Below are 13903 nucleotides of genomic sequence, written 5' to 3'. Positions count from 1 at the left end.
TAAAGCAAGGAGATGGTGCATGTAGAGCACTTGGCACACATGAAGTGCTCAAGAAAGAGCAGCTCCTGCAGCCTAGTGCAGTGGCCCACACCTGTAACCACGTGTTGGGAGGCTGAGGCAGGAGAATTACTTGAGGCCAAGAGTTCGAGACCAGCCTGGGCAACATAAAGAGACCCCACCCGCCCCGTCTCTACAAAAAATAATAAAAACTAGCTGAATGTGGTAGTACATACCTGTAGTTCCAGCTACTCAGGAGGCTGAGGTGGTAGGATCAACTTGAGCTCGGGAGTTGGAGGCTGCAGTGAGCTCCACGCCACTGTACTCCAGCCTAGGTGACAGAGCAAGGCCCTTTCTCTGGAATACAAAAAAAAAAAAAAAAAAAAAAGAGAGAGGCTGGGCGCAATGTCTCACGCCTGTAATCCCAGCTACTTGGGAGGCTGAGGCAGGAGAATTACTTGAACCTGGGAGGTGGAAGTTGCAGTGAGCTGAGATCCTACCATCGCACTCCAGTCTGGGCAACAAGAGCAAAACGCTGTCTCAAAAAAAAAAAAGAGAGAGAGAGAGAGTAGCTGCCATTTTTAATGTTATTGATAAAGCAGGTGGGTGTTTCTGAAAATGCACCAGACACTGTCTTAGACTGGAAGGTGCTGATGTGTTACTGAACCTCCAGACAAAGCTGGCGAACCTACCGGGGCGGGACTTTCTGACTTGAGAAGCTGTCCTATCTATGAGGGTCCATGTTAGAGAATATTAAAGAGTAGGATTGGGGGCAGTAGCTTTCCTGTGGCAAGTACTCACTAGGTGCCAGATACTGGGCAAAGGAGTTTGCAGACATCTCTCATTTCATCCTCGCAATCCATGAGGCAGGTATGACTATTCTTCCCAGTGTCCAGAGAGGGAAAACCGCACATGGAAGCAAGTCATGCAGCAGAGCTAGGATTGGAACGGAAGTGCCTGCATCCTCCAGTACCTGCATCCCAACCCACTGTGCTATGCCTCCCGCTGATGCTTTCCCATGTCTGCCATTTAGCTTTGCTCTGCATCCTCCAGCACCTGCATCCCAACCCACTGTGCTATGCCTCCCACTGATGCTTTCCCATGTCTGCCATTTAGCTTTGCTCTGGTGAGTGACAAGTTGTACCAGCGGAAAGAGCCTGTCATTAGTTCTGTGCACACCAAGGTGAAGGGGATAGCAGAGGTGAAAGAGGAGATCGTGGAGAATGGAGTGAAGAAGTTGGTGCACAGTGTCTTTGACACTGCAGACTACACCTTCCCTTTGCAGGTAAGCACCTCATAGCATTCTCCCAGGCTCGTCGCTGGTCACCGTCGCCAGGGCCTTGCTCCCTTCCCCTAGGATCTAGAGCCTCACTCCAGAAAAAACGTTGGCCCTATTTTAAAAGCTCTGTGAACATCTCAACTGAGAAAACCTAAAAATTGCAAACCTGGGTGAGATCCAGGAGATAATCCTTTGCTTTATCAAGTCCTACAGGGTTTCTCAAAATAGCCGCATGTCCTGGTACATCGAAAACAGGATTTGATTCCCTTACACTTGATTTATATGCAGTTTTTAGAGGCACAGCCACCAAGCCAGCAAGGTTTGCCTAGATTCAGAAGGACAGAGAACTTTCTACCGAAGAGTACCAGCCCTTCTAGATTGTGTGGCGTTTTATCAACAAAAACGACTCCAGGAGACCATTCTTGGGTACATTTTTCCACCAAGAAAGGATGTAAATGACAAAAAGAAGAAAGGCATCGGTCACTGAGAGAAGGCGTGTGACTTCTAAATTTGCAAGCAGGGAAAATGAAAGCAGAATTGTCAAAAAGAAGAAATTAAAGTAGGGTTGAGGAGGCCAAAAAACAGAGAAGGGGGCGGGAGGGACGAAGGGGCACGTTTGTGGCCTGGGGAGCTAAAATGCTTTGCAAAACCCTATAAAGCCCAAGTTGCTATCTATTTGTTTCTAACAGTCGGTCATTAAAATCCTGTGATTGCTCAGGTGGTGGGATGCCTAGTGCCTTTCATTAAAGTCCGGGAAAATCTGAACAGTGTTCTGATGAAGGCTGCTCCCCTACCCTTGCCTCCCCAGGTCTCTTGAGTTTCAATTTAATGAGATTTTACGGTGTTAAAAAAAAAAAAACACGAAAAGGCTGCTTTTGAGACTCCAGTGGCAAATGACTCCTCAACCCATGCAAATGCCCCTTCGCTCTCCCTCAGCTCAGCAGGGCTGCCCGTCCAGCTTTGATGTTAAGCCCTCGGCATATTCCAAGTTGCCCACAGACCCTGATTTCTAGAAGCTTAGAAAAGTGGAGAGGTTCGCCCAGCAAGCTGGATTATTATAATTAAGTAGTTCTCTTTTCAAAGGCTTTGCATTTCCTTAGCCTCTCCTTCTCCACAGGGGAACTCTTTCTTCGTGATGACAAACTTTCTCAAAACAGAAGGCCAACAGCAGCGGTTATGTCCCGAGGTAAGGAGGGGACCTGGAGTGGTGAGTCAGGTCGTACGAGTTCCTGGAGGAGGTGCAAGTCAGAAGAAGCAGAAATTAGGACCCTGGGGTGTATTTCAGCCCACAAATATTTACCGGCCTCTTTTCTGGGGTAGGGCTGGGCTGAGTGGAGGAAGGGAGAGAACACATGGCAGTGTCTCTCCATGGCCACCAGATCTTTGTCTGCCTGCCTCAATCTCCGGTTCTAGCACTAGGGACCCATGCAGACGTCAACCCTGCTCTTTCTATCTCTGGCTCTCTTCGCAGCTTATGACAATGGTGATTCTTGGCATTTGCATAACATTTCACATTTGCTTCGAGGCTCACAATGACTTTAGGAGAAAAATGGCATTTTACAAACCAGAACACAGATTCAGAGAGGTTGTGACTTCCCCAGGGTCACACAGCTTGCTGCAGGCACAGCCAGGGTTAGGACCTGAGTGTGCTCACTCACAGCTTCTCCTACCATGGTTCACAGCGAACTGTCTGCACGGCCAGTTTTGGGAAACCCTGGCACACAGCTCTCTTGCTCATTCACCCACTTCTTAGAGTCTCAGCCTCTCCATCAGGTGCATGGGCCCCCATAGCTCCCTGCCACCAACCCAGACAATCTTTCCCAGCTTGGCTCTGCCCTCTCCACAATGCTGCCTCTTTCTGGAAGAGCTTCTCCCCTATCAAATCATATTTGTTTTATTCTGGGTCAGGCACGGTGGCTCACACCTATAATCCCAGCACTTTGGGAGGCCAAGGCAGGAGGATCACTGGAGCCCAGGAGTTCAAGACCAGCCTGGGCAACATAGTGAGACCTTGTCTCTAAAAACAAAACAAAACAAAAACTGTATTTGTCCCATTCTGTACCTCACCATCCTGCTCTCTGCTCTTCAAGATGAAAACCAGCTATTTTTCTAAGTTTATCTATACCAGCGTGTTACCGCTAGGCATTACCAGCAACTCCCAACCTCCCAGCCTCCCCTCTCAGGTCATGTAACTGTGCTGTACCAGGGACCATTCCCAACACTGACAGTTGCAGCAGCGCTGGTGGTACCCAGCCAGATCCTCCACGGATGAGTAGGCCCAGCCCTGCCGGTGGGGTTTTGCTCACGGGCCCACTCTGGCAACAAGGTCTAGCTTCCTGAGTGTCCAGGAACTCTGGGCAAAAGTGCTGTCTTTGAGTACAGTCTTTGCCATCATTTGTACCCAAACTCAGAACCAAGATAACTTTCCCTTGGTGTCTATCTTGATAACACTCCCCCTAAAAGGAGAGCTTTCTTTCTTTGTTTAGTCCTCATCGCCCCTTAACTGTCCTTGCTGTTCAGGTGAAATCTCTGACAGCCAGGCCAGCCAAGCCCTCCCTTCTGTCTCCCTTCCCAGCAGTGTTCTGTCTCCAGTCCAGTTTGGGGGCCCTGGTTCTCTTTTGTCCCATCCTTTGGTCATCTCTACACCACACTCCACCCCCATGTACACATAAAGACACTTTTGGAGTTACTGAGACTTGGAAGAAAGAGAGTTAGGATAGCCCAGAGATTAAGAGCCTGGGCTCAGAAGCTAGACTGCTAAAGGTTCAAAACTTAAAATTCTTAGCTCTGTGACCTCAGGCAGGTGACTCTTCACCTCTCTGTGCCAAGTTGTGTGCATCTATAAAATGGGGCTGAGAACAAAACCAAGGTGTTCAGATCGTTGAAACAAATGAGTGAATACCTGTGACATGCTTAAAACAAGGCATAGTACATTATAAGCACTCAGTGAATGTCAGCTGTTATGATTCAAATGACATGTTACTCCTCAGAAGGGATGTCACTCAGAGTGGCTGGAACCCAACAGGTTCCATGGAGGCACTGCCAGCCCAGAGAGCACATGTGACACTTTGGGATATTAACTTATGCTCCAGGCTGGTTTGGGCTGGTCTAATTGGACATTCACCTCTCTCTGCCCATCAACACCCTTCTATCTCTGGTTGTCTCGGTAAATATGACCAAGTTCCAGTTACACACCAACCTGAATAGATATTTGCTCCAGTTACCTGTGGCTTCAAAACAAACTACCCTGATCATGGTGGGCTTAACACAAGCATTTTATTAACTTCCACAGTTCAGTGGTTGACTGAGTTCAGCTGGGTAGTTCTTCTACTGATGTCACTAGGGATCTCTCAAGGAGCTGCAGTCAGATGGCAGCTGGGGTTGGCATCCCTTGGAGCCTCAATTGGCACCCAGGGATAGCTAGACATCTCTTCCTCTCTGGGAACCCCTAAGAGTTTCCCTCTCTTCAAGGTCTCTCCACATTGTCTCTCCAGCAGGGTAGTCAAACTTTCCAATAGTGGCTCAGGTTCCTCAAAACAAAACAAAACAAAACAAAACAAAACAAAAAAATAGAAGCTTCCTGGCCTTCTTAAGGCGTAGGCCTGGAACTGGCAACAGTGTTCCTTCTGCTGCTTCTATTGGTTTTGCAGTCACAGCACAGGTTCAGCTTCAGAAAGGAGAGGAAACACTCCACTTCTCAATGGGGAAAGTGACCAAGAATTTGTGGCCATCTTTAATCCATGCAACAATCACAAAAGAGAAGATTACAACAAAACTAATGCTGTTTTTTTTTATTTTATTTTAGAATTCCTTTTGGAGAGCAAAATAAAATTGATTTCTCTTCTTTCCTGAGATTCATCTCCAGTTGATAATGAAAATGTAACTTTCCATGAGCAACAGTGAATGATCACACATTCCTTCCTTCCATGACTATCAAGACCTACTATTTGCCAGGCACATGGGCTACAAAGATATGACCTTTGCTCTGTATTCAAAGGGTTCATAGTCTAATTTGGGGAGTCACAAGGGGAGGAGACCAACAGCATGCCATGTGACTAAGGCAGCCTGGGAAATAAAGAGATCATGACAGAGTTTGAAAACTACAAGAAACATTCATTGAGCATGTACTATGTGCTAAACCCTTTCTTTTCATAACTCATTTAATCTTCACAACAACCATGCAAGACAAATCTGTTGGCTGGGCACGGTGGCTCATGCCTGTAATCCCAGCACTTTGGGAGGCTGAGGCAGGCGGATCACGAGGTCAGGAGTTCAAGACCAGCCTGGCCAAGATGGTAAAAAATCATCTCTACTAAAACTACAAAAATTAGCCAGGCATGGTGGCATGTGCCTGTAATCCCAGCTACTTGGGAGGCTGAGGCAGGAGAATTGCTTGAACCCAGGAGGTGGAGGTTACAGTGAGCCAAGATCACATCACTGCACTCTAACCTGGTCAACAGAGCAAGACTCTGTCTCAAAAAAAAAAAAAAAAAAAGGCAAATCTGTTCACCCTGCTTTTACAGATGAGGAAACTGAGGCTCAGAGAAGTGAGTGAGTTGGCTGAGGTCTCTCAGCTAGAAAATGGTGCAGCTACTGCTGAACCAGGTATACCTGGGTCCAAGACCTAGGTCCTTGGCCTGAATCACTGTAGAAGCCACAAATTGCACAGATGACAAGGAGCAGAGGCTATTTTCACACCTATGTCATATTCTGGCTTCCTCACGACTGGCCATGAAGTCTGCTCCCTAGAAAACAGGAAGAGAAATATGCATAAACCAGGGCAGCTCATTTCTGTCTTCCAGGTTCTGTCCTTCAGCCCTGAGACCCAGCTGGTCTCGTTTTCTTGGGCCAGGCGAGTGCCCTGGCCAATGTCTCTCAGTTCCATGTGTCCTGCTGAGTCTCCGCACCTGTTTGCCCTGCTTAGTCCTTTCAGCCACAGGGCCACTTGGACCAAACCACCTGTCCTCCACCCCAGCCAGCATCCCTGAAAGTGATTCCTAGCTGCCCAGACTTCTGCTTTACCCATTTTTATTCATTTTTATTGGGATATAATTTACATACCATAAACCCCACCATTTTAAAGTGTACAATTCAGTGGTTTTGGTATATTCACAGAGTTGTGCAACCATCACCACCATCTAATTCCAGAACATCTTCCTTTCTTTCTTTTCTTTTTTTTTCTTCCTTCCTTCCTTCCCTCCTCCTTCCCTCCCTCCCTCCCTCCCTCCCTTCCTTCCTTCCTTCCTTTCCTTCCTTCCTTGTGGAGTTTTGCTCTTGTCACCCAGGCTGGAGTGCAGTGGCACAATCTCAGCTCACTGCAACCTCCGCCTCCCGCATTCAAGCGATTCTCCTGCCTCAGCCTCCCTAGTAGCTGGGATTACAGGCGCACACCACCATGCCTGATAATTTTTGTATTTTTAGTAGAGATGGGGTTTCACCACATTGGACAGGTTGGTCTCAGACTCCTGACCTCAGGTGATTGACCTCCCAAAGTGCTGGGATTACAGGCGTGATGAGCCATGGCGCCCGGCCTCCAGAACATTTTCATCCCCCACAAAGGAAATCCCAAACCCATAAGCAGTCACTCCCCATTCTCCCCTTCCCCTGGTCCCTGGCCACCACCCAATCTGCTTTCTGTCTCTATAGATGCCTTCTGGACATTTCCTATAAATAGAATCGTACATGGTGTGGCCTTTTGTGTCTGGCTTCTTTCACTCAGCATCATGTTCTCAAGGTCCATCCATGTTGTACACTGCGTCAGCGCTTCATCCTTCTTACGGCTAAATAAGATCCTGTGTATGAACGTGCCACATTTTATTTGTCCGTTCATCTGTCAGTGGACACTTGCGTGGTTTCCACTTTTTGGCAGTTCTGAGTAGTGCTGCTCTAAGCATTCGTGTGCACATCCTGGTGGATATCGAATCTCTTCTCCATGTCTTAGTAACACATGTCACTTACTCCCCATTCTCTCATCCTTCTCTCTGCAGTATCCCACCCGCAGGACGCTCTGCTCCTCTGACCGGGGTTGTAAAAAGGGATGGATGGACCCACAGAGCAAAGGTACCTTCTGTTTCTTTTCCCGAGACCCTAGGGTTGGATGGTCAGGCCTCTTGGTGACATTTGTGATGCCCAGTTCAGGTCTTCAGCCTCTGCTCTCAGCTGTCCTCTTCCACCATCACCAAGCCAGAGGCGAGTCTGCCCATGCTTTGGCTCTGTCCCCAGCAGACCAGCTGCTGACTGTAAACATGACTCCAGTTTTCCAATGAGAGAAGCTCCTAAAAACCCAGCAGATTCAGGTTCTAATCAGTAGAAAAATCACATGGCCTATAGTATCATCTGAATATTCTAAACTTCCCCTGAATCTCCTCAAAGGTTGAGGACCATGAACTTATACCCCCAGGGAACCTGGCAGTAATACCCATATTCACCTGCAAAGTTTTTATTTTATTTTATTTTTTACTTTTCAAAAATTTTTTGTACTGTTTTATTTTACTTTTGATTTTATTTATATCTAAGAACAATGCTATGGTGAAACCTGCAGAATTTCTTTATCTCATGTTTTAATTTAGAAAGGCACAGGGCACTGGGTGCAGAGGCTCGTGCCTGTAATCCCAGCACTTTGGGAGGGTGAGGCAGATGGATGCTTGAGGTCAGGGGTTCGAGACTAGCCTGGAAAACATGGTGAAACCGCATCTCTACTAAAAATACAAAAATTAGCCAGGCATGGTGGTGCATGGTTATAATCCCAGCTACTTGGGAGGCTGAGACATGAGAATCACTTGAACCTGGAAGGCGGAGGTTGCAGTGAGCCAAGATCGTGCCACTGCATTCCAGCATGGGTGACAAAACTAGACTCCGTAAAAAAAAAAAAAAAAAAAAGCACAGGACAATTTTCAAAATACTGCAAAAAAAAAAAAAAAATCAGTGGTTATAATGCAAATGCACACAAAAAGGCATATGCCCATTACTGCATTCTACTCCATACTATATGTGTATTCGAGTTGGTATAAAGATTATTTTAACATTTCTCACTATTTAATTAATTCTCCCTTGGAAACCGGTTAATCATCCTGACACTCCAGGAAGATGCGCCATGCTTAGTTCATGGCTTGGCGCATCTTGGACAGGCTGTGTACCCCTTGAGGGACTTGTGCCCTTTGGAGAGGCCATGTTCTAGTCCATTTATACTAAGTGAGAGCATACACCTGTTCCGCTCCCCTCGTGAGTAAAAAAAAGAGTTTCTTTACTCTTTTCTTGTAAAGAAACAAAAGAGCCAGCAGAATCCACAGTCTTTCTGTGTCCCGTCTGATCTCTATTACGTTTTGCTCGTTTGCCTTGCCTTGTGTTCGTTGTGGTTAGGACGGGCTTGACGGAAGCTGAAGCTGCATGGGTTGGAAAGCCTGGTCAAAGCCTAGTCTCTTGCCTGGATTGAGTTCATGATGTCCCTCCTGGAGAACTTCCTCTCCGCAGTTCTTTCACATCTGTGGTTCTACGATGCTTTGGCCCCTATAGGAATTCAGACCGGAAGGTGTGTAGTGTATGAAGGGAACCGGAAGACCTGTGAAGTCTCTGCCTGGTGCCCCATCGAGGCAGTGGGAGAGGCCCCCCGGTGAGTCGCATGGGGAGACAGACACAGTGGCCCTCAGCAGCGACCAGATGAGCCCTTGCCGAGGCTGCTTGGGCCTTCCCCTCTCAGCACAGCCCTGCAAAGTCCTGGGTCCTACTGGCTTGGGGACCCCTGCGCTCTAGATACACTGCTTGGCACAAACTAGTGTCTCTGGGAGGGCCCTGGTGGTTGGTAAACTATTGTAACAATTCTGTAGCAACTGGTAAATAGCTACTACCCTGAGCATCCTTGGGTGTCCCTGGCCCCCTTCCCTCCCCCAGATCTTCCAGGGTACCCCCAGACCCCCTCCTCTAGTGCCACAGCAGGGTCCCTTCTGACTTGTCAGTGTCCATACTGAGTGATTAAGGATAGGAAGGAAGGAGGAGATGGAAGGGAAGGATGAAGCAAGGAAAGAGAAGAGGAAGGGGAGGAAAAAGGAGAAGGGGGGAGGATAAAAGAGGGGAGGGAAAGGAAGTTTTCTCAAATTAAATGCTCACAATGACATACAGATTTGGTGGTCCCTTGTATTGATGCTTCGCTTCAATACACAAAATCATGATGTCAAATCTCAGAAGCCACAAGGGCTGATGTATTTCAGCAGAGAAAGAAAGACCTGGATTCAATTCCTAGCTCTAACACTTTTTGCTGTGTGTCCTTGGGCAAGTGGCTTAACCTCTCTGAGTTTCAGTGTCCTCACCTGTAAAAGCAAAATAATAATTTCACCAACCTCATAGGGCTGTTGTAAGGACTAAATGAGATGATACTTGTACAGTTACTGTAAGGTAAGCCCCATGCCTGGCTTACACACACACACAAAATCTACCCCTGGAGGTGTGGTGGTTCTAGACCAGCACTGTCCAGTAGAACTTTATGCAGTGTGGAAATGTTCTGTATCTGTGCTGTCCAATAGGGCAGCTACTAGGTACATGTGGCTATTGAGTACATGAAGTGTGACTACTGAATTTTTGAAAGATAGATAGATGATAGAGGATAGATAGATAGATAGATAGATAGATAGATAGATAGATAGATAGATAATAGATAGATAGAGTCTTGCTATGTTGCCCAGGCTGGTTTTGAACTCCTGGGCTCAAGCGATCCTCCTCCTGCCTTGGCCTCCCAAAGTTTTGGGATTACAGGTGTGAGCCATTGCTCCCAGCCTGAGTTTTTCATTTAATTTAATTTTAAATCGCCACACGTCTAGTGGCTACCATATTGGACAGCGCAGTTCTAGACCAACGTGATTCAGGATCATTCCCTCAGCATCGTGGAGCAAAGAGAAAATTGCCCCAAGCTGGCTCATAGAAGGCTCAGGCGAAGGTTTCCCAATGCCTGGACAGGGGGTGTGCTCAGCAGCATCACCCCTTATGGTTCTCAATCGCCAGTAGCTCCACTCAGGTTCATTTCTAGGTCAGGGGCATTTCTTTGTCACAGAAGGAATCATCCAGTTCTGGGAGATACAGCAGCCTCCACTCAGATAGTCCTTGGTTCAAGACAAGCGGCCCTTGACTGACTGTGGTTTCAGTTCCAGCTCTGCCATCAACTCACTCATTAAATAAACTGCATCTCCAGTGTGCCTGCCACTGGGCTGGATTTTGATGTGACCTGGGCAAGCAACTCCCTGAACTTCAGTTTCTCATATATTATATGAATTAGCTAAGATGGTTCATTTAATCATTCATTCAACACATCCATCACCATATAGTAGGTGTTAGATATTTATCTCATACGTAACTATGCATAAGAGACTTTGCCAAGGTTTAGGTAAAGTACAAGTCCCAGATATCGAGCAAGTCCCAACCACTGTACATACCTGAATGTGTAATTATATCAGTGTGAGAGGTGCCACAGTAAATGCCACTGGGTCTTGTATTAGTCCATTCTCACACAAAGAACTACCTAGCCAGGTGCGGTGGCTCATACCTGTAATCCCAGCACTTTGGGAGGTTAAGGCAGGCGGATCACTTGAGGTCAGGAGTTCGATACCAGCCTGGCCAACATGGCGAAACCCTGTCTCTACTAAAACATACAGAAATTAGCCAGGTGTGGTGGCACACACCTGCAATCCTGGCTACTCGGGAGGCTGAGGCAGGAGAATCACTTGAACCCAGGAGGTGGAGGTTGCAGTGACCCGAGATGTGCCACTGCACTCCAGCCTGGGTGACAGAGTGAGACTCCGTCTCAAAAAAAAAAAAAAAAAAAAAAAAAAAAAACTACCTTTTTTTTTCGGTAAGAGACCGAATACTTTATGAAAAAAAGAAGTTTAATTGACTCACAGTTCCACAGGCTTCACAGGAAGCCTCAGGAGACGCACAATCATGGCAGAAGGCAAAGGGGAAGCAAACACATCTTACCATGATGGAGCAGGAGGGGGCTGCGGGGGATGTGCCGCGCACTTCAGATCAGGAGAACAGCAAGGGGGAAGTCCAGCCCCATGATTCAGTCACCTCCCACCAGGCCCCTCCTCTGGCACATAGGGATTACAATTCGAGATGAGATTTGGGTGGGGACACAGAGAAAAACCATATCAGATCTCAAGAAGGAGAACTTCTTCTTGGAGGAGCTAGAGGGGCTTTGTGGAGAGTTTCAGAATGCTTTGCCCACTGGGTTTGCTGTATCCATTTCTCTTCACGCATCCCAAAGACCAAACCAAGAAACCAGAAACCTCTGGTCCCACTGGCCCATGGGCTCCCTCGGTCCCCACTGTCACTAATGGCCATTTTGCACGTCTCTCTCCCAGGCCTGCTCTCTTGAACAGTGCGGAAAACTTCACTGTGCTCATCAAAAACAATATCGACTTCCCCGGCCACAACTACACCACGTAAGTGCCCAGGCTGCCTCGCTGTCTTAGTTATCTACTGCTGTGTAATAAATTATCCCAAACCTCAGAAGCATGAAACAAGAAATGCCTATTGTCTCCCATGGTTTCTGTGGGTCAGGAATCTGGGAATGACTTTGCTGTGTGGTTCTCGCTCAAGGTCTGTCAGGTTGTAGCCAAGCTGTCAACCAGGGCTGCAATCATTTCTAGGCTTGACTGGAGCTGGAGAACCCTTTTCCAAGCTCTCACACAGTTGCTGGTGAGAGGGCTCAGTTCCTCGCCCTAGGACCACTTGAGTATCCTTGGTATACGGCGGCTGGCTTCTCCCAGAGCAAGTGACCCAAGAGAGATAGAGCAAGCAACCGAGAGTATAACCGAGATGCAACCAAGAGCCTAACCAAGAAGCAACCAAGATTATAACCAAGATGGAAGCCACAGTCTTTGGGAGCAACACTTCTGCCATATGCCATTGGTGACACAGATCAACTCTGGTCCAGTGTGAGAGGCCACTGCCCAGGGGCCCCAGGAGGCAGGGATCGTTTGGGGCTTTCATGGAACCTCTCCACCACACTGGGTCACTCCTGGGAAAGAGACAGATCTTTTTCACTCGAGATGTTTGTTTGTTTGCTTTTAATTATGCACAGGAGAAACATCTTGCCTGGTTTAAACATCACTTGTACCTTCCACAAGACTCAGAATCCACAGTGTCCCATTTTCCGACTAGGAGACATCTTCCGAGAAACAGGCGATAATTTTTCAGATGTGGCAATTCAGGTTGGTGGTGCTTTGTACACTGGGATGTGGGGCTATGTGTCTGGGGATGGAGGATGTCAAACGGCCAAGAGGCCGGGCCACTGGGTCTTCATAATGTGGCTCACATTTACTGAGCATTTAGTAAATTCACCCACTGTGCTAAGGGCTTTACCTACGCTACCTCATCAAATCCCAAAACAATCTTATGAGCGAGAGCTACTTGGTGTATTCCTTTCCTATGGCTGATGTAACAAATTACCAAAGCTTACCGGCTTAAAACAACACATATTTGCTTATGTTGCCAGAGATCAGAAGTTGGAGACGATTTTCCCTGAGCCAGGGCCATGCTCCCTCCGGGGCTTTAGGGGAGAATGCAGTTCCTCGGCTTTTCCACCTTCTGGAGCTGCATTCCTTGCATTTCTTCAAAGCCAGCAGCATGGAATCTTGCCTCAGTGGCCACTTTCACTCCCTATCCTGTGTCCAATCTCTCTCTGCCTCTGTCTTATAAAGAGAGGGTGCACTTACAAGAGGGGGCATTTAAGGACCAGCTGGATAATCCAGGATAATCTCCCATTTCAAAATCCTTCATTTAGGATGGGCGCGGTGGCTCATGCCTGTAATCCCAGCACTTTGGGAGGCTGAAGTGGGCAGATCACCTGAGGTCAGGAGTTCAACACCAGCCTGGTCAACATGGTGAAACCCCATCTCTACTAAAGATACAAAAAAAAAAAATAGCCAGGCATGGTGGTGGGCGCCTGTAAGCCCAGCTACTTGGGAGGTTGAGACAGGAGAATCACTTGAACCTGGCAGGTGGAGGTTGCAGTGAACTGAGATCATGCCGTTGCCCTCCAGCTTGGGTGACTAAAGCGAGACTCCTTCTCAAAAAAAAAAAAAAAAAATCCTTCATGTAATCGCATCTGCAAAGAGCTTTCCCTGGGGGAGTACTAGGAGGTAAAGCAGAAAATATATTTGATAGAATGCCCTGAATTCCAGTCTAATAAATTTGGACTTGATCTTTAATGGGGGTGTGGGGGGCACTAAAGGTGTCTGAGTACAGGAGTGGTCTGTTGAAAGTTGTATTTTAGGACACTGAGTTTAACGGTGGTGTGTCCCAGACAGGGGTAGGGAGAGTGAGGACATGCGTTTGTGGCCACCACATGCGAGTTAGATGGGGTTGTACACATGGTTCTTCAATCAGCATTTTTCCTCTAAAAATCTTAAGCAATCATGCCTATGCAGGGAGATGTCTGGTGGTTGCATAACTCACACCCAGCAGCCATAGAGATTGTCTCTTGTTGATCCTTCAGGGCGGAATAATGGGCATTGAGATCTACTGGGACTGCAACCTAGACCGTTGGTTCCATCACTGCCGTCCCAAATACAGTTTCCGTCGCCTTGACGACAAGACCACCAACGTGTCCTTGTACCCTGGCTACAACTTCAGGTAACT

General features: G+C 47.5%; 1 protein-coding gene across 2 annotated transcripts in view; it reads left to right on the top strand.

Moving 5' to 3' along the window:
* Nucleotides 1-13903, top strand: part of P2RX7 (purinergic receptor P2X 7) — a 57545-nt gene that overhangs the window by 20916 nt on the left and 22726 nt on the right. For both annotated transcript variants that reach the window (XM_010368321.2, XM_030938769.1), the window contains exons 2-8: nucleotides 1114-1282; nucleotides 2394-2462; nucleotides 7264-7336; nucleotides 8789-8885; nucleotides 11623-11703; nucleotides 12345-12474; nucleotides 13761-13897. In XM_010368321.2, coding sequence (XP_010366623.1) covers nucleotides 1114-1282; nucleotides 2394-2462; nucleotides 7264-7336; nucleotides 8789-8885; nucleotides 11623-11703; nucleotides 12345-12474; nucleotides 13761-13897 — 756 coding nt within the window. The remainder of the gene's footprint in view (nucleotides 1-1113; nucleotides 1283-2393; nucleotides 2463-7263; nucleotides 7337-8788; nucleotides 8886-11622; nucleotides 11704-12344; nucleotides 12475-13760; nucleotides 13898-13903) is intronic.

This window comes from Rhinopithecus roxellana, chromosome 10 (assembly GCF_007565055.1).
Source record: "Rhinopithecus roxellana isolate Shanxi Qingling chromosome 10, ASM756505v1, whole genome shotgun sequence".
NCBI classification, from domain to species: domain Eukaryota; kingdom Metazoa; phylum Chordata; class Mammalia; order Primates; family Cercopithecidae; genus Rhinopithecus; species Rhinopithecus roxellana.
The sequence above is the reverse complement of the archived record's forward strand: the minus strand, read 5'-3'. Positions and strand labels throughout refer to the sequence as shown.